The 20,232-nt window shown below is 34.7% G+C and overlaps 1 protein-coding gene across 2 annotated transcripts in view; it reads left to right on the top strand.

The window, feature by feature from the left end:
• Positions 1–10,830: 10,830 nt before the first annotated feature.
• Positions 10,831–20,232, top strand: part of LOC129747536 (T-box transcription factor TBX20) — a 103,328-nt gene continuing 93,926 nt past the window's right edge. For both annotated transcript variants that reach the window (XM_055741806.1, XM_055741805.1), the window contains exon 1: positions 10,831–11,959. In XM_055741806.1, the coding sequence (XP_055597781.1) occupies positions 11,629–11,959 (331 nt within the window). In that variant the 5' untranslated portion in view covers positions 10,831–11,628. The remainder of the gene's footprint in view (positions 11,960–20,232) is intronic.

The raw sequence follows: 20,232 nt of genomic DNA, 5'->3' as shown, positions 1-20,232 counted from the left end.
ATCGTTTCACTTACTTTTATTGTTTTTATTCATCTTTATCAAGTCGATTTTAACTTTATGAAAAGATAACAATTTTTTGGTAGTATTTTTGATATCTGGAAGAATTTGGATACAAAAAAGAATTTTATCTCTGATTTTCATCCCTGGCACTCTGAAAATCAAATTGAATTATTTCTTTGAAATAAATTCTTTTAGGTAAAAATATTTTTTTTCCTTGTAGAAAATTCGCATTTCAAGTCGTGATTGAATATTATTTAAAAATTTAGATAAAACAGAGAATTTTTCAATCAAATTTTCAATTGAAAACAAATTGAAGAATTGTTAATTAAAATGATTATAAAAAACATTAATTATCCTTTTGCTTACAAATTTTTTATCATGGTTAGTTTTTAACTGAACCGTTTTTTTTTCAAATTTGGATTTAATTCTTGTGTTTATTTTATCCTTTTTTTTATTGCACTTATTCTTGTGTCCAAAGCTTTAAAATTTTGTTTTTATTCGAAACTTTAATCCCAATTCGATTTTCATATTTCGAAAAACATGGAACTTGAAATATTTATTACAGAATAAAGATCATCATTTTGGATTATTAACCAAAACCTACATGGAAATAACATTGATTTGAAACTTTGAATCTGATAAATTTTGGATCTTATCAGTAAAATTACTTATTTTTCCAAGTTTGATGATCACGAGTAAGAAAATGATGTTATAAATCAATTTCCTTATTTATTATGTATTTTGGTTTTACTATTATTTCCGGCTTAATCGGAACTTCGAAAACTGGTCCTTTAATCAGGCCTGTCTCATGTATACATATATCCATTGAATGAGGTTTTAAAAGTAGGTGAGTTATGAAAAGAAAATTTCTATCATCGTTCCTTCATACCATCGAGCCCACTGTATCTTGTGGCAGTAAGTCGAAAAGCTGCTGGAAATGAAACTGAACATACGTCGTCACTTGGCAGGGTGGCAGAAAATTCCTCATCCTCTTTCTCTCTAGTCTTGACGATGACGATGACGTTACTGATGATTTCTTCCGGTTGTGTTCTGCTCTTAGGCGAAGGGACAGACTAGATGTCATTGAATCCACACTAGAAGCAGCAAGCAGGGGGAATTAGACTTTCGGTGATGAACTAGCGATGATGCTCTAGCCTGCTCTCGGAAGTGATTCATTTACTTCGGGGTTTTGTTTCTTTTCGATTTACCGTATCTTCTGATGTGTGTGGCCTCAAAGTATCGGGGCCTAATAAGGGCACGGAAGCTGGAAATGTGCGTATGGTGCTTCTAAATACCAGCTTCGGTTTGCTCTTGGTTGTGGGAATATGTTACACACCATACTCGAGGAGGGTAGAAAAGGTGCTGCTGCTCAACCAAATAATTGGGCATGTTAGATGGCAGCCGGGAACGATTTTTCGGTCCGGATTGGTGTGGAAAATGATACTCGTCACAATTGGGTGCGATGGAAGTGGAATCTGGAAGAAGATGCTGATGAGATGAATTGTTTAGGTGTCAAAGGAGCGGGATTTTTTTGCTTAACGCAAAACTGGATTTTAATTTTGTGTGAAAAACAGTTTTTAGGTCTGTCCTGTAAAAACTGAAAGAAAACAACGAGGTGGTCTCGTAACATGAAACCAGTATAATATTGACATCTTTGAATAGAAGTCAACCTTTTGACAGTTCTTTGATGACATTTCAGTCAAAGAGCGTTGGAAAGTAATTTTCCAAGATAACCTTTCTTCAAATCTTTCCACAAAAAATTGGTCTGTTTTGCACTGAGTGTTAAAGAAGCGATCAGAACTTCAGAAAATTTTTGATTATGATTTTTTCAGGCATCATAGCTGAAGATTCTAGATTTTTCTGATAATGAAATAAAAAACTTCAATAAAAGCTTGAGTACCCACCTTTTTTTTTTAATATTGTTCCAGAAATTTAAATACTTTTCCTTATGGTAACACCTGATAAAAAATAAAGGCGTTTTTTTTTTTTAGATATTGTGATGTTTTACGTCTATTCCCATCCATTTTATTATGAAATAATACAACTGAAATGTTCGACACGAATGCTATAAGGATAGTAAAGTTTTACTTATAAAACTTGAAAAAAAATTGAAATGTACTGTGAGCAAACAAACGTAGATCACTAGCTCTAACATCAAAACGATTGAGTTCAGTTGAAAAAAAAACTCAAATATTAGGCCGGCTGAATATTTGGCTCACTGAATAGTTCAGCTATGAATTCGACCGATAAAACAAATTGTTTATTTATAAAATTTTTACAATAACAAACTTGTCAAATTTTTCAAATGATGTTGCATAATTTATAAAAAATCAAAAAGAAATGTTGGAGAAGCAACAGCGTCATCAAAAACTCAAGGTTTCAATAAAACATCATCGGCGTTCCGTGAATCTTTCACTTTTGATATTTCCGGATTTCCTCATGAAATCGACAAAGAGTTCTAGATAAATGGGTCCAGAAAAGCAAGTGATGTATACTACTTTAAACTCAATATTTAAAATTCTTAACCAAATTTAGATTATTGAGTAAAGTTATTCAAAAGATCCTATTTTAACTCAGAGATAATACCAACACCTCGAAAACTAATCACAGGTTCAGAATCCTGCTTCAGTTCTTCATAATTTTCTTTCTTGTTGATAGAAACTTGTTTTTGAATATTGAATTTAAAATGGAAATTGAATTAATTCCAGAAGATCTGGTGCCATATTATCAAAATTTAAATTGTATTTCTGTTTCAATTTTTCGGATTCGGTATCCAGATTGGAATTTTTTATTTCCGGTTCGAAACATCATTTTATAATAGAAATGAAAATGTTTTGAAATCGTACAAATTTGGTTTTACATCTCCTCCACAATATGATTTATGATCTTCAAATTCACTAGTCTTTTAAATTTTGAAATAATAATTTTCCAAATATGAAAAATAAAATATAATTAGGAACCATTCTGAGTTTGGTTTGATATTTATTCGAAGTTCTAAAACTCAATTCCTTAAATTCCCGTCAAAATAAGTTATAAATAAGTTTTCTGTAGTATTCAAACAATTGTTCTGTAAAAAATATAAAAAAAACTTTCTTTCTGACCTATTTCTTATTTTCAAAATTTTTTAAGAAACTTTCGATTCAAGTGATGAATAATAATGTTTTCCAATTCTTGGTTAATCTTGTGCTTATATAAGTCATGATCATCTATTTTTACATGTTTCAAACATATCATCAAAACTTTAAAAAAAATCTCTTAAACATTGCATCGCTCGATAACATTAATTTAAAATTATCCAGTTAATATTGGTTTTTTTTCACAAAAACTCAAAATTCAAAAAAGAAGATTAATAAAATTTGCCCGAATTTCATATCAATGTTTAGATACGCATAACAGACATTCCGTGAAATTTTGGAATTAATTCTGAGGACTAGGTAATTATGGAAAGGGTAGGCGATAATCGATTGATATCGCATGTTTTTCCCAAAACTTACAATTTCGGTAATTAAGTTTTTAATTTTTTCAGAGCCTTGATGAAGTTGATGAAAGTTATTTTATGTTTTGTTTTTCTCATATATGGACTGAAGTTTTGTGTTTTTCAGAAAATATATTTATTATTTTTGATCTTATCTGTGATTTGAAATGAAAATTTTCAACCTTGGTCTAGCCGTTCGAGATATATTTGCTATTATATGGATAATCTATTTTTTTGGTTTAAACTCCCTCCATGAGGGTCTCAGAAAAACAAGCGAGGTATTCTACGCTACCCTCAAAATTATGAAATCGTAATCAAATTTCGATGATTGAGAAAGGTTCTTCAAAAGCAACCACCCAGACCCAAAACATATGCCAAAACCTCAAAATCCCATCCAAAGTTCTGAATTCTGCTACAGCTTTACAAAGTTTTCTCAATTTTTTATAAAAATTCATTTCTGAATATTGAAAGTTGAATGGCATCAAACTCATTTTAAATGTTTTGGTTCCATATTCCCAGAGCCAAAATGGTTTTTTAATTTTCATATTTCGGATTCTGTATACAGTTTAGGATTCTTGATTTAGAGAAGCTGCTTTGAAATCCAGGTTTATATATGTTTTTGCATTTTGATTCATGATTTACAAAAATCATATGCATTTTCAATGGTTTGATAGTATTTTTTTCTAAGTGGGTTGATATTTGGCTGAAGTTTTAAAACCTTATTCTTATGAATGATTCTAATATAACAAACCTTCAAAACGACGATGCAGAATTGAAAACTCTTAATCAGATTCACCGTTTGATATTCATATTTTAAATCAGATTCATAATTTAAAAAAAAAAACATTATTTAAATGATTAATTCAGATTGAAACTCACATTTAAAGAATTTAAATTAATAGCTTATGAAAAAAGGGTATTAAAGATCTGATCCGAAATCAAAATTCGGAAATTTTTGTACATTTTAGTAAACGATTTGAAATGTTTTAACAAATATAAAATTCTTAAATTGAATTCAGGTGCAGAATTCAGATTCAGAACGCAGGTTCCAAATTCAGAATATGATTTAGCTCGTAAATGAGTTTAACAATCAAGCTAAAAATATAAAATTGACTATATCGTTGAGGAATTCAAGAGATCACAAACCTTTGAATGTAGTTGTCGATTGAATTTAAAAATTTCAAATTTTTACTTACAGTTATTTTGATTACACAACTCAGCAGAAAATCACAAATATAAAGTAGAATTTGAGTTTATTTTTATGTTGGGAAATTTTGTTTTATGCAAAAATAAACTTATTTTCACTTGAAAAAATGCCTTCCATAGAATGATTATACCTAATGGAATTTATTTTAAATGAAAAATATTTTCCGATAAAGAAACATTCATCTTAAATATTGCACAAAATTATTTGTTTTAAAGGTATATTGTTTAACATTATTCATATGGACGTTTTATTGAATGCCAAATTCCTGTCTCAAATCGTAAATTTGGTTGTAAGAGCCAGATTTGAGCCAAAAATTTTTGATCTCTGATTTTTATTTTTGAAAATTAGATTAATTTTCCTCGATATGGTTAAGATCTTCGATCATGCTGAAGATTTTGAATGATTAAGTTTATTTATTTTTAGCATGGATGAAGTTTCTTTTAAGAATTCGGAGGCTTTTCTAAAAACTTCTTTTAAAATCAAATCAAATAAGCGTTACTTAATTGACTCTTGAAGGAATTAAAAGTTTTTCACCATCGATGAAAGTGAACTCCATAATTTGTTACTTAAGCTTACCAAATATTTGTTAAATTCACCATTGTAAAGATTTTAGGACGTATTTTCTGAAGTTTCGATTTAAAAGTTTAATGTAATATTACAAAAATAATGTGTTTTAGGGTTTTGTTTTATTGATGCATTGTTTGAGAAAAACAAATCATAGAATAAACGAATCACTAAACCTCTCTTCCCCTTCATAAGTCGGTTCTTCTTACGGCCCTTATGTATGATGTGACCAAAATTTTAACTCACGATCGTTGGTTTAGAAAACTTGAAAGCTCCCCTCTTTGCCACGGGCTGTGGCATTTCAGGTCTGAATGTGAAACATTTGGTCAAAAGTTTCCTGTATTTGGACCTTCTTCAAGTTTTTCGAGATTTCAAATGATTTTGAGAAACACTTATAGTAGGTTTAGTTAATTTTCGTTAAAGCGATAGGGGTTTCCCTTTAAGCTTTGGCTTAGAAAATTAATAATTCATATAATAATATTTTTTTGTAGAGAAATGAATTCAACTGTGTAAGAAGAAATTTCAGTGACTAGATAAGATGAAAATTGATGTTGGAAAACATGCGAAAAAAATTCCTCTTTTCGGTAGGATTGAACCCACATCTTGCGCCTTTCCGGGGCCCATGAATTAACATTCTACTACAGGAGACAACCTGGCGTATGAAAGTTATACTGGTCGAGTGTCGAAGTCTATCGAAATGAAGGGAATTGTTCTCTCATGTGATCATCATCATTTTCGTGGTCTATTTCTATTCCCATCATTTCATCTTACGGTAGTTGGACTCAAATTTGAACATTTTAAGCTTGATCTCATCCTTCAACCCACAATCCAAAACAAAATTGTTTGCTATGATGCAAAGGTGACCTCGATCCTAAAGCATGAAATTGATCTTTCATCCCTTTTTCTATTCTCAAAATCTTTCGGATGACTAATAAAACGTGGCCGGCGCCGTTATTGATGGTCAAAGAGAGAGTATCAGTTTTCTGCATTGAGAATGAGTTGCTTATCTCAAGCATCATTCGTTTGACCGTTGCGCGAAGCTGATAGCCACGGAATAACAACCATTGGCAATGTGGAATTTTTTATACTGAGCCACGGCTGTCATCATGGTTTTCGAAATGCATTTATTAAAAAAAAAGAGTGAAACTACAGTGATATCATTAATCGACAATTGAAAGAGCAATAAAATTGTTTAGTAATAATCAATTTGTTAATATTGATTGTTTAGCATTCGGGTTCAATGAATCAGGTGAATGTGACTAGTCAACCAAGCTAAGCTAAAAGCTTTTTATTGCAAATAGCGGTATTACAGGGTGAAGGAAGGATAAGAGTTCAGAGTTTGCTTAAGAGTTTCTTAATTCGCTGTTATTGAAATGATTTTTTTTTTCAGTATCGACATTTTGAAGGGTGATACGGTCAAAATTTGGTCAATATCAACTTGAAGAATTTCTTTCAATTTTGCATTTAAAAACCTGAACACCCCTCATTTTGAGGATGTGTGTGTGTAGAATGTTGCTCTTATTTTGAATTTGGAATGCACTCTTCAGTTGTCAAAATGCCGTCCAAGGAAGAAGAGCAGCGTATCAAAATTTTGCTCGCGCATCGCGAAAATCCGAGCTACTCGCACGCAAAGCTGGCAAAATCGCTAAAAGTTGCCAAATCAACCGTTACAAATGTAATTAAAGTGTTTGGGGAACGTTTGTCGACAGCCAGGAAGTCTGTATCGGGGGGAAATCGAAAACTGGAAGCCGCTGAGACGACAAAGAGAGTTGCCGGTAGTTTCAAGTGAAACCCTAACCTCTCTCTCCGAAATACCGCAAATAAGCTGGGTGTATCGTCTACAACCGTGCATCGAGCCAAAAACGAGCCGGACTATCGACTTACAAGAAGTTAGTGACTCCAAATCGCAATGATAAACAAAATACGACGGCCGAAGCGCGATCCCGGAGGCTGTACACGACGAAGCTGACGAAGTTTGCGTGGTAATGGACGACGAAACCTACGTCAAAGCCGACTACAAGCAGCTTCCGGGACAGGAGTTTTATACGGCAAAAGGAAGGGGAAAGGTAGCAGATATTTTCAAGCACATGAAACAGTCAAAGTTCTCGAAAAAATATCTGGTTTGGCAAGCCATCTGTACCTGTGGCTTGAAAAGCAGCATTTTCATAGCTTCCGGGACTGTCAACCAAAAAACTTAAGTGAAAGAGTGTCTGAATAAACGTCTGCTGCCTTTCCTGAAGAAACACGGTTGTTCCGTACTGTTTTGGCCGGATTTGGCATCTTGCCATTACGGTAAAAAGACCATAGAGTGGTACGCCGCCAACAACGTGCAGGTGGTTCCCAAGGATAAGAACCTTCCCAACACGCCAGAGCTCCGTCCAATTGAGAAATACTGGGCTATTGTCAAGCGGAACCTAAAGAAGATAAAAAAAAACTGCTAGGGACGAGCAGCAGTTCAAGGCAAACTGGCTTTCTGCGGCGAAGAAGGTGGACAAGGTGGCTGTACAGAATCTGATGGCAGGGGTTAAGCGTAAGGCCCGGCAATTCGGATTTGGAAAAGCGGAAGCTTTACTGAAAATTTTTCCTGAATATTATACTAAAAAAAGGAATTTAGTTTGATTTTTTTTAAATAAACGATTTCACCTATTTACACGCGTTTTCCCTTGCCCAAATTTTTACCGTATCACCCTTTAGGTCCAAAGTATGCTCTAGGTCCAAAAACAGCTTTTAATATTTTGAATTTCGCGGATTTGGCGGTGTAAGTTAGAAAAAGTTTAGATTCTGGAACAAACTAATGAGGGTAATTATTGCTTTACAGAGGAAGAGGGGGTTGAGTGGATATGTGGTTATGATTCAGCAAAAAATTAAAAGTAAAGTTTTAGAGTGACAACGCTCTTCCGAATCAGTTTAGTGTGTCCAGGGGTTGTTTGCTGCTGGTTGAAGTTCTTGGTGAAAGACGATTTACGGATGAGTAAAACCAAAAAGTTGCGAAAAGTGGATTTTTTCATCACGAATCGTAAATTTATTCAACAACGCTTGTTGAGTTGGATAATTACATCGATTGCTGAAATACGCGTTTTGCAACGAGTTGCATACACAATTTTATACAAATTAGAAACAGTCCCCTGTAAATACATCAGTTAACAAACAAGACGCGCATCTTAACAAATAACAAGATGTGGGTGGCCATGCCAATGGCTAAAAATTTTTGTTCAATAGGTCGTGGAATCTACTTTTGACACTTAATTCAGTGCTGAAAAGTAGCGCTTTTCGATACTGTTTTCAGTGTCAAAATTTTCATTGTTGAACACTAAATTGTATATAACAGAACATTTTGTTAGTGTTTTCAAAACGGCGTCGAAAAGTGTTCCCTTTGGATACTGTTTCGGTATCTTGTTTCTTCAGATTCAAAAACTTGTTTCAAAAGGGTATTTTGTGGTGTTGTCAAAAATTGTATATGTTACTAGTTGCAAAGCCTGAATAATGCATCACTCGCAGTAATTATTCAAATCGGCAAGCCTCGTTAGATAAATTTAAGACTTGTACTGAAAAATGTACATTTTGTAACTTTTCGCATAAACAATCTTTTTTATTTCCATCACAATCATGAAAAAAGTGCTATTCACGACCTTACTAAGTCAGTTGGTGGATTGGCATTGAAAATCCTCACCGGTGGAACTGTGCTTGGAGTTTGTTGTTGGTCTGGTATCCATGGCCATTGCCTTAAGCGGGCCATAGACTACACAAATTGGCCTGTACAAATTCGATGATTCCGCGTCGATTGTTTGATCTATGCTCGCCCACACACTATACAAACATATTTCACGCGAACACAAATGATTGCTGGCGAAAAAAGCAACAGCAACAAAAAAAACCATCTCCACCCCGGCTGGGAGAATGTTTTGTACAAAATATTTCGATCCCGACCGATTTTACTCCAACCGTTTGGGCGCTCATTCAAGCAGTGCCATACACTATGCAAATCGTGCTCACAGCGACAAAATTTCATCGAATTTCATCGCATTTGTACAAATGTTGTGTAGTCTGTGGCCCGCTTTAGACAACTTTAACTGTATCAAATGAGCTTAAAGCTGAGCTAATCAACAAAAAAAAGATTTCTAAACAATATTATGCTAAACTATATTCTCTAAACAAACGTTTTTGGGTTTTGTCTATGTAAAAACTTGATTATTGTCTTCACTTGAGAAATTCAAATCAATGGCGATCTAAAGCAATCTCCATGTGTAAATCTATAGCGCCTTTAACTTTTTACAAAAACTCCATGTTGAGAAAATTTTATTAGATTGAGAATATGTCCGTTCATGATGATAATATTGTGATTTTTTCATTTTATTAACGCTTGTTCCATATCTATAAGGAAAAAAAGTTAAATTCATGTATTTGAGCTATAGAAATAGTTTAAAAGTATTTCTTAAATATGAAGAAAAATAATTCTTCTCAAACTGTTGCTCAGTAAGTTTTCATAAACAAACAACCAGATACGATTGTCGACTCCAAATTTCCAAGAAAACATCTCCAATTTGAACCATGTGTGTGATACGAAAACCGAATCACCCTCCAAATCACCACTAGTTCTAACCTAAAGCACCCACCACCACCGGAAAGCGATGCGACCATCGATCATCGAACAGCTCATCCGCGCGCCGCGCATTACCAATTTCCCCCGAAAGGAAACCAATTCCGTTTAATTGGAAACTGCTTTCCATCAGCATCAGCACCATATTAGGGCACCGTATCGGCCAGAGCGAGATGGCACTACTATCACCACTAGCTGCATGACTAGTCTGTGCAACTCCCGGCAGTGGAAGGTAATTTTTTCTGCTGCGGTTTCACGTCTTTGGCCTGTCACCAACAACCATCGCACCATCGTCATCGTCATTGACACTCACTCACCACAACAGTGTTCCACAACACTCATGCAGAAGAGTGGCTGGAAGAAGGGAGCAACCATTGGAAACCCGGGGGCGGGTAAGCGGGACTGATGATGGTGTAAAGTAAACACACATCGTTGAGGTTAGTTCCGTCCATTGGAAGGGGGTTGGTGGGTGCCTGCCGGGGAACTCATCACCAACACCAATCACCGAGGGAATTTGAATTGTCGGTGGGTGAGTTCTCGGTGGGATGGGTTAAAGTTGCAGCTCACTTCCAGTGAGAGTCTGGGCGCGAGTGTCCCACCATGGATACGAAACGAGTGACTGCGCGAAGAGTACTTCAAAAAGGACACGAAACAAAATGGTAGCAATGAGAGCGGTCACTCTTAGGTCAGATGAGATACGAAAAGAAAAGTGCTAGAGATGAGTGATTGTGTGTGTGCGGGTTTTTGCTTTCTTCTTTGTGCGGATGTTCGTCGAGCGAACTGGTGGAAAGCCGGCAGCAGCTCAGAGCACAGTTGGCTGATGGACGGGAGAACAAAGCAACAAAGCGCAACTGGTTGTTGTTGAGGGGCGGAGCTTCGGTGATGCTCGCTGAGAACAGGTTTTCAGTGCGGTGTACTTGTTTTGCTCCGGATTGCTTCATTCTCACTGCATTCGCATGGGCTGTGTGGCGTGGCGTGGCGTGTAGAACCGGATCGATTCTCTTTTGCTCGGTTGTTTCGTTGGTGTGGTTTGCTGTAGGAGGTTTTTGTGGTGTTGGTGTTCGATGTCGGTGTGTGTACGGCAAGAGGAGGGCTAACGATGGCAAGCTGCTTGTCAGTCTCGTGGAACCAGTTGCAAGGCAGTTGAAGCGATAGCTCGAGTTTAGTTTCGTACTGTTCGCCTGAAGGCTCGTACACCAGAAGAGGTCGTGTCGTTGTTTCGTGTAAGAAATCGAAGTGTGTAGTAGGAAGAAAGGAAGAAAGTGATACTAGAATCTGATTCATTTTTTGTTCTCTTGATGGTGTAACGGCGCTGCTGTTCTCCTGTCCGTGTTGATTACTGTTGTCCTCACGGGGTGTTTAGGTGAACACAGTTGTTGCGGGAAAAAACTAGCGTACGGAGGTTCGTTTTGAAGTAAGAGCGGAAGGCGTGAACGTTTTGCACAAATTTGCAGTAACCCGTCGGTGTTTTTCGCGTGCCTTCAGCAGTGACATGGTGTCGGATTTTCGGTAAAACTTGGAACAAAGTGTTTTCGGGGGCACAATACCCCACAGTGTGTGCGCGAGACGGCGGAAGATTGTGATAATATTTTTCGGAAGATCGGTGTTCGGTGAAAATTGGTCAAAATTGAGAGAATAAAACGAAAACGTGATTCCTCTAGTGAGTTAAGTGGCAGCTCGGGCAGTACTTCAACCGGTCACAGCGCTACCACCCCAAATATAAGTAGCCAGCAACTTTCGGAAGCAGCGGCGGCCTACCGGAAACAGTTGGCCCAGCACGAAAGGATGCTTCTTGATACGCAGAACAATAACACCAACAGTCATCACCATCTCAACCATCTGAACCTGAACCACCATCACCATCACCTCGCAGCGGCAGCGGCGGCAGCGCATAACGGCGGAAGTGCCGTTGCTGGAGCCAACAACAACCACGGCAGTGGACCGATGATGACGGCCAACAGCCGGAATGTGGCCGCTTCGGCAGCGGCCCTGCAAGCGGCGGCTGCAGCAGCCCTAACGGCGGCCAAAGGCGCCACCGACTTCTCGATCGCTGCAATCATGGCACTGCGGGAGGGCTCCGCAAGTCGGAGCCCTCTGGAAGCAGTATTCGTAAGTGGCAAGTTTGTTTTGAGATTCCCTACTAATTAGCCGTAAGTTGGTTTGGGTAGATAAGAAGTGTGATGCTTAGGGGTCAAGGGATTTAGAATCGAGATGCGTTGCTCGATGAGGGGATTCCAAGTATAACTTTAATGACTGATACTGAATTGGTGTAAAAAAGAGCATTTAATTTTATGTATAAGAAATTTCGAACATCCGTTTGAAAATTATGGCTCAACTGTACTTCAGCACTCATCTGTGATGATGTTAACGCATAAAGGACCGCAAGAAATCTTATGATATAGCTCAGTTGGCAAGTCAGTTGCTTTCAAGTCGATGTCCGTGAGCCCAAGAATAAACATCGATCACAGTTGTGCCGGATAAGTTTTTCAATGTCTGTCCGCCAACTGCATCGTTGATATAAGTCGCGAATTATATAAAGATGTTAAAACGACTATCATCGAAAAAAAAAAAGAAATCTCAGCCAAGAATCACCAAAATTCGGCATACTATATCTCAGAATCAACGGGACCAAATCCTACAAATTTGTTATCTTTAAGTTAATAAAATTTTAGTGTTTCATTTGAGTGAATAACTAAATTCATAACATTTGAGTTATGTTTCTTAGAATAGGACACTAGCCGCATGCGTAAATCCAAGAGATCTCGTATTTGGTCTGCAAAGTGCTTTAATTCATCTACAAATTCGACGTCATTTATCACTTGGACAAATCAGCTGCAACTGCTGGAGTAACTAGGAAAATTGATGATAATACTTTACTTTGATAACATTGATTTCTATTATAATTCTTCCATGAAGACTTGAATTTCAAAAAATTAGAATCCTAACGTTTTAATTGAGTTCCTCTAGCATTCTAGATTTATTCATTAAAATTGTTCAGTTTCACAAAATTTTATCTATTTCTACACTTTTCAACTATCTTTTGAAGGTTTCGGAACCATTATAGAATTTTTAAATTGAAATGGTCCTTCTTCATGAACTATATTTTGGCATTTTCACCAATACCTGGAGGATATTTAAATGCTATTTTCAAACGGTTTTATTTGAAGAAAAGTTGCATACAAACTTATAGATGTTTGTTTAGGCTAAGACAACCGAATAATTTCCTATAAATGATAAGAGAAAACATTATAGATTTTTTGAGTAACTCAAAGTGTGGAGGAATTACGAAGAATGGATTTTTACTAGAGCTTTGTTTATGTTAAAGTTATGATTTGTTGATCACACGTGATCCATCAATTTTATTTGGCATAAGCATTAAACACATTTTTTGAGTTATTGGAAACTATCAAAATTTTCTTTGATCTTTTGAAAAAAAAAAATTTAATTTAATGCAATTTAAAAAAATCGAGGCGTTTAGCAATTTACTTACTCGAATTTGAATGTTGCGTTGCGTTGTATATAAACAACGAAAATTGTTGTCGTTTGAAATATTATTTCTCTGGACAACATGTTCTAAATAGATCAAGACACCAAGCTTAAAACTAGTAAAAATAGCAGAATATGAGAATATTTGTTTGTGTGTATTTTATCAATCAACGTTTTGAATCTTTAATTTAAATTTAAATTAAAACAAGAGATGACAACTGGCAAGCGGCGCTTCGAAGCAAACTTATCTTATATTACTTGCTAATGTTTAATTTTTGGGAAAGTATTCGATACAGTTTTTCTTGATTGGTCTGCAACTTTAGGTTTCAATAAATTTTTAAAATTTTCACTGTTCATGTAATTAAATATGCTTCAAAGCCAAATTACTTCAATGGGCACCCAAAACTTCAGGAGCTGCCTATAATTTTTAATGTTTTCTTATTGAAATATACTCCAGAACAAAATTTATTTAATAAGAAATGTCAAACTTTCATTAATTGATCATTTATGTCGACTGAAAACTGTAACATTTTCATTTACAGGTACAATTTCCACCAAATGGACCATAGTTAATGGAAAATTCTAAACAATCGGTTGTTTTTTTTTTTCAAATTAAGCGCATGAGAGTTTTTACAGCCAATTTTTGAGTCATTAAAAGAAAAGTTCTTCAAATTAATGAAATTGTTGACTAATCAAAGAAGATTCTAGTATACATTTAATTCAGGAAGCATGTTTTGAAATTAGTTTAAGGAAAATAATCAAAACTCATATTTTAAAATTCGAGAAATTGATTTACTTCTTTTAAGTTATACATTCCCCAAATTTCCCAATTTAATGCATTGAGGATTTTTTTGTGCATCCTACAATCTTTCTTATTCCAATTTATTCATTTATGATATAATGTTTGGCTTTAGTTTGGAATTTTGTTTTAAGTTGAACTTCAATTTCAATATTACAGATTTCCCTACGCCCTTCTAAGCCGTTGTCTTTACTCTAAGGACTATCGACAAAAATCTTGTTAAGCTTAGTTTTAAAGAAGGAAATTTGTTAAATTTTCTGAATAAAAAAGCAAAGGATCTATAAATGTGTATTAAAAAGTTTAAACAGAAGAAACTTGAAAAAAAAACAAGATTTAAACAAAAAAATCTAACACTAGATACGGTTTTGTTATGGAAAACTGTTAATTAATATTTATTATTAAAAATAAATTGTAACTAGTTTTCCTGAGTCATTGTTCAATTTTATTATCAATTTTGGATTTCACTTTTTCCATAAGGACTTCAAAAACGATTAATCAGGTAATAAGATTTTATTTTATTTTTTTTTTGCTTCATTTGAGAGGTTTTCAGCTACAGGCTGGTTCGCCTCTAAACTAATACGAATTTGATTTTCCTGAAAACAATCAGACAAAACTTAAGAATAGCAAATCTTTTAAGAAGTTTCCACTACAACATTAATGTTTAGTTTATTTTCGTTTAGTGTACTAGTATTTTCAATGTTTAAAGGCACTGACTGATTCTGCGGATGAATTTTAACTTTTTTTTTAATTTTTCCAGTATTTTTAAAAGTAGAATTCATTGACAAATGCAGAAACGGATCCACGATGAAGGTTTCCGAAAAAAAATTCGTGTGTTTGAAAAAAATCTATTATTCTGTGATTTAACTCCAAAATTTTGTGAAAAGATTCTGTAAAGTTTTAGTACGATTTTCACCCGGAAAAAATGGCAAATGTAATTATTTTTTTACATTTAGTATGATAGCAATCAATAAACAGTGTTAATTTTTTTACATTTTCAAGAATTTGAGTCAGAAATCCATAGTAATAAGTTTGAAAATGTTCACACTACTTCAAAAATCTTTGAATTTTGAGAAAAAAATCTGTGTTCTGAGACACGGGTTCTGCAATGAAAATATGCTCAAAATTTTGTGCAATTATAGAACATTCTGTGATATCGGCAACTTTGAACAAGACTCTTAAATCCTTCATAAATTATGTTGAATTCATTGGATTTTTTGTTTCAGTGTCAGACAAAAAACGGAGGAAAAAGTTGTTCAGCAAAAGCGAACAGTTAAAAATCTCTACAATAACTTTAAATTATTTCAACATTCAGGAAACACCAAAAGTGTGCTTTGTGTGTACATCTTGTTCAAAATTCTTATTATTCTCTGTCTTGCGTTGAACATATTAAGTCATATTTTGACTTGGGATTAGACTTTTGACGCACTGTTCTACTCTTAAGATTTATATTCCCTAAGTTGTTTTCAAATTCTGTTGTTGAGTTTTTTTTGTCTTAAGTGATTACTATAAATTAGAAACTCGTGGTTGAAAAAATCCTGCATAAGCATTTTTTTCTTCTATTTGCACTAGAAGCTTGATTCCTCCAAAAAAATCTTTCAAATATACTAAGTTTCATAGCATAAAACAATATTTAGTATACAAAACCAAGAGTTCAAGCCGAGGTAGCGTAGTTGTTAGAGTTCAATTCATCTACGTCAATGTTAATGAAATCGAATCCCGTTCATGGCATACATAGTAAAAGGTTGCCAGAAATTTTATATAGAAACCTGGCAAAATCTGTGCATTAGATTTCAAAATTGACGACCAAAATCCGAGCAATATCCCGGCAATTTTTTTCAAAATACAGAGTATATAATAAGGTTGCCAAATTTTTTTTTACTAAGTGTCTGGGCCGGAAAAATCCAAGCAATTTTATCTCAAAACCTGGTGAAATTCGGGCATTTGATTTTAAAATTGTCGCAAAAAATCCGGATAATATTTCGAAAAATTTGTTCAAAACCCTAAAATTCCTGAACAAAAATCAAGAATTTTTTTTTTAAATATCTTCATCAAAACTTATTGACAGATTTTAAATCGTATTTCAGGCTTGCTGGAAAAATGTTGTTTTGAAGGCATTAGTAAAAAAAAATTAACAACACTTTTTTTTTATTGATTTCTAAATAAAAAGAATGAATCGGGCATTTTTCAGTGAAATCCGGGCAACCGCACCGGCCCAGACCATTCCCAAATTTTGTATTAAATATCCGATCAAACCCGGATTAAACCGGGAAATCTGCCAACCTTTACATAGTTTTCTTTCAGTGGATTGGTGGTTTAAATATTTGTAAGATGCTTGTCATTATATCCTCCAAAGATGTATGCTAAATGCTAAGGAATTAAAGGACCTCTTCAAAAAAACTGAAGTTTCACTGAGATCCTATATGTGTATTTCATTTTTGTAATTTGAAATTTCTTACAAATTCGAGTGAAACATTTCTTTTACCAATACTTTTCGACTGTTATTACATCTTTATTCAGGGACATCTATTGTATGTTTCAAAAGGTTTTGGTAAAAATTGAATATTTTATCAAATTTCACGATTTTTCAAATATTATCGTTAAATGAACGTTTTGAGTTGTTTATGAAATCAATAATCCTTTCAAGAATATTTTTTTAGTATTGAACGCCGATAGAATTAATTTCAAAACAAAACTAAAGAATCAACTGTTTAAAAAAATTAAAGCGTTTGGATATTTATTTTTTAACTTGATATCGGAAAAAGTTTTCAGTTTCCAGCAAATAAAATTGAAAATCAATAACTTATGAATTGATTATCCGATAGATCCAAGAATGTATTTTTTAATGTCACATTTTAACAATATTCATAGCAAAAAATGTAATGCACTTAATAATTGAATTCTGGGGTGGCCCAAAATTGCACTTTGTCTAGGATTCTGGAGGCTCAACCTTTAAATGATGGCTTAGAATGTAAAAAATAGGCTTTCATATGGTGGGAGCTCAGAAAAAACGGTGTTCAGAGGACTCACTGATTCGATTTTGGAAGAAAGGCCATTTTCGACACTAGAAAATCCTCTGATATTGAAAAAGTATCAAACTTATGACTTTAATATTTTTTCAATTTTTCTTTATAATGTAAATTTTCAACTTAAAATTTGTTTGGACTTAAAATTTTTATGCCTTAAATTTAAATTACGCAATACATTGATTTATAGTCTGAAAAGTTTATACAATCCATACAAAATATGAACTTTCAGATTAAGGTTTCAATCATCAACGAATTCAAAAGATGCGAAATAACATGAAATGCAACTTTGCAGAAGAAAGTATATAACTTTAACTTGTTGTTCTATAATTATTAAAATTTTCTGTAGGAAAAAGTCACAATTTTCAAACTTTTGCTAGGAATTGCTTTGAATTATGATGTGGATAAGTTTCAAGCAATCCAAGATCCAAATAGACTACTCATAACAAACTTTTTTATCTTTTTAAAAATTTAAGAGCCACGTCATAATTTGAGACTTTTTATAAACTGGAGATCGTTTTACCCATATTAAGGTAACAGTTTGGTGATCGTGTAATGGATATAAAAAGGTTTGCCATATTGATCGTTTTTATCCGGGTTTTCCCGGATGTTTAATACAAAATTTGGGAAAAGTCCGATCTAGTTCGGTTGCCCAGATTTCATTGAAAAAAGCCTGTGTTATGCCCGGATTTATTCACTTTTTGGCCAAATTAAACCTAAATAACGAATCGTGTAAGAATTTTTTGAAATTTATGTGTCCAAAACGAAATTTTTTTCCTACAAGTTTAATAAAAATATTTAAAAAAAAAATATTTTAAGCCTAAAATTCGATTAAAAATCTTTTGATGAGTTTTGATGATAGAAATTAGTTTTCAAGTTTTTTTTTCGATTTTAATAGAGTATTGCCAGGGCTTCGACAAAATTTGTCCGGATATTCACCAGATTTTCGGACACAAATTTTAAATTAATTGCCCGGATTTTGGCAGGTTTCTATGTAAAATAGCCTTTATCTATATGTTCGACTCCGTGTTGAAAAAATTCTGGCAACCTTAGGGTATAACCACTAAATAAATTTAAAATAAAAGCTTCAGAAAACTTGCCATGGTTCTTTTTGGTGTTTCAAGAATCGATAAAAAGATGAATGATATAAAAAGTAGGAATCTTAGATTGTCGGGAAAATGGTCGTTTTTTCAAAAATCGAACCAGTGCGACCGCTAAGCATCATTTTTCTATGTCGTCGCGATATAAAACTTTTTTTTTCTTACACCGTAAGCTGTTTTTTGAAGGTTGAGCCCCTAGAATCCCAGAAATTCTGCAATTTTGATCCACCCTTTTCTACACTTGAGTCATGAGTACAAAAGATTTTTTTTTGATAATTTATCACTTGCATAATTCCTTGTGGATTTTTTGCTACGTTGTTGGATATGACAGTAGAATGAATTTAAATCCCCTCTGATGAAATTTTATTTTTAATAAAAACAACGTTTATTTTATCTTGATGATGGCTCAAAGTTTGATTGCTCAAAGCTAGGAGCAGTTAAAAAATCAATAAAGTCATATTTTAGTTTTTTAGCAAACTATTTTCCAGGAAGATGAAGTTTGCCTTTTAACATTTTTGTTGCCAATATCGTGATAAATAAAATATCTCCAAATCGTGACATGAAAGTAGAGAGACCCCACCTCTATCATTTCGCAAGGAAAAAAAAACTCATAATTTTCAACACCTTTCAGCCGGGTTCGGCCCTTGATTGGTTTTGATAACAGCAGATTTGCATAGTCATAATTGGAATTGGTCCAACCTCCGACCGACCCGCAACCCTTTCTCGATCCAATCACCACAAGTTGAGTTGGGATTCGTTGCGTGGTACAAGTTAGTTGGTGGACGCCCGCGGTACATGGCGACCGTGACACGCCGCACCGGGCTGTGACCGGGTGTATGTGTGCGGTAATTGAATTGTGAACTGGTGCCGTGAGTGTGTGTGTCACCAAAAGCCCACACGGGACTACCCGAGAACCCGTTTGATGACTGTTGTGACACACACAACTTCACGCGCGAAAGCATTGGCGGTATCGCGTTTATGCTACTGTTGCTACTGCTCTAATGATGGTGATAATCTATATTAAATTAATTTATACTGCGTGTGGCGCGATGTTGTGCTGCGGTCGACGATTGGCCGGGATGGTTGAGTCTCAGAGGACCATCATTGCAGAGGGACCCGAGGGTAGTTGTCATTGCTCTGCCTTCTGCTAGAGTTTGGTCAACTACCCAATCGTAATGACCCGTTTGGTTCATTAATGTTAATCAACAGGTTTTTTTTCTGCCTTCCTCTCTTAGAAGACTGCTCGAAGACAGCTGAAAACTGTTAGATTTAGGCTTGCTCGTGTTTGAATCAACTAGCGGAAAGCTTGGAGGAATCCAAGGTATCACACATTTGGAGGAGTTGCGGTTCAGGAAATTTCCACAAGATTTACGCCTTTTCCTCGTCCGACAAACTTTGACCTGGAGGAATTGGTGAGGGAATTCAGCTGCAGGGAAAAGTCACCGTTCCTACTAATCAGCAAACAATGATGGGACTGTAGCGAAGGCTTTCAGACTGAGGTTTCTCGAAGGTTTTTTTTCCTTTCCTACGATCCATTCTGGTTGGTTTCTTTCTTTTTTTGGAACGCCTCCCGCTTTGAGGCGAATTCAACAACTCTCGGACAAGTTTCCACAAGACTCGAGCCAGCTAGTCAGTTAGACGCCTCGAAGCGTGAAGATGAAAATGATAACTAATTAAGACCAATCACAGCCGATGATGGCGGAGCACTAGTTGGTTTAATAGAGTCGAGTTAACTCCCCCGAAAAAAAAAATAAAATGAACGAAACTGGAAAAAGAACTAGCAAACTTAGCAGTGCGTTAACGGTTTAGTCATCTATCTTCGTGAGATTGTTGGCGGGTGCTATCTTATCTGGGCTCTAATCAACTCAGATTCTGTCACAACTGTTTTTTTGTTAGGGATTATTCGATTTTTTCTCCGAAGAATTACTCATTATGACATTATGAGTGTAATTTTAGATTTTGTTCGAAGAGACTTGTGCGT

Source organism: Uranotaenia lowii, chromosome 2 (assembly GCF_029784155.1).
Source record: "Uranotaenia lowii strain MFRU-FL chromosome 2, ASM2978415v1, whole genome shotgun sequence".
Classification (NCBI taxonomy): Eukaryota; Metazoa; Arthropoda; class Insecta; order Diptera; family Culicidae; genus Uranotaenia; species Uranotaenia lowii.
The sequence above is the reverse complement of the archived record's forward strand: the minus strand, read 5'-3'. Positions and strand labels throughout refer to the sequence as shown.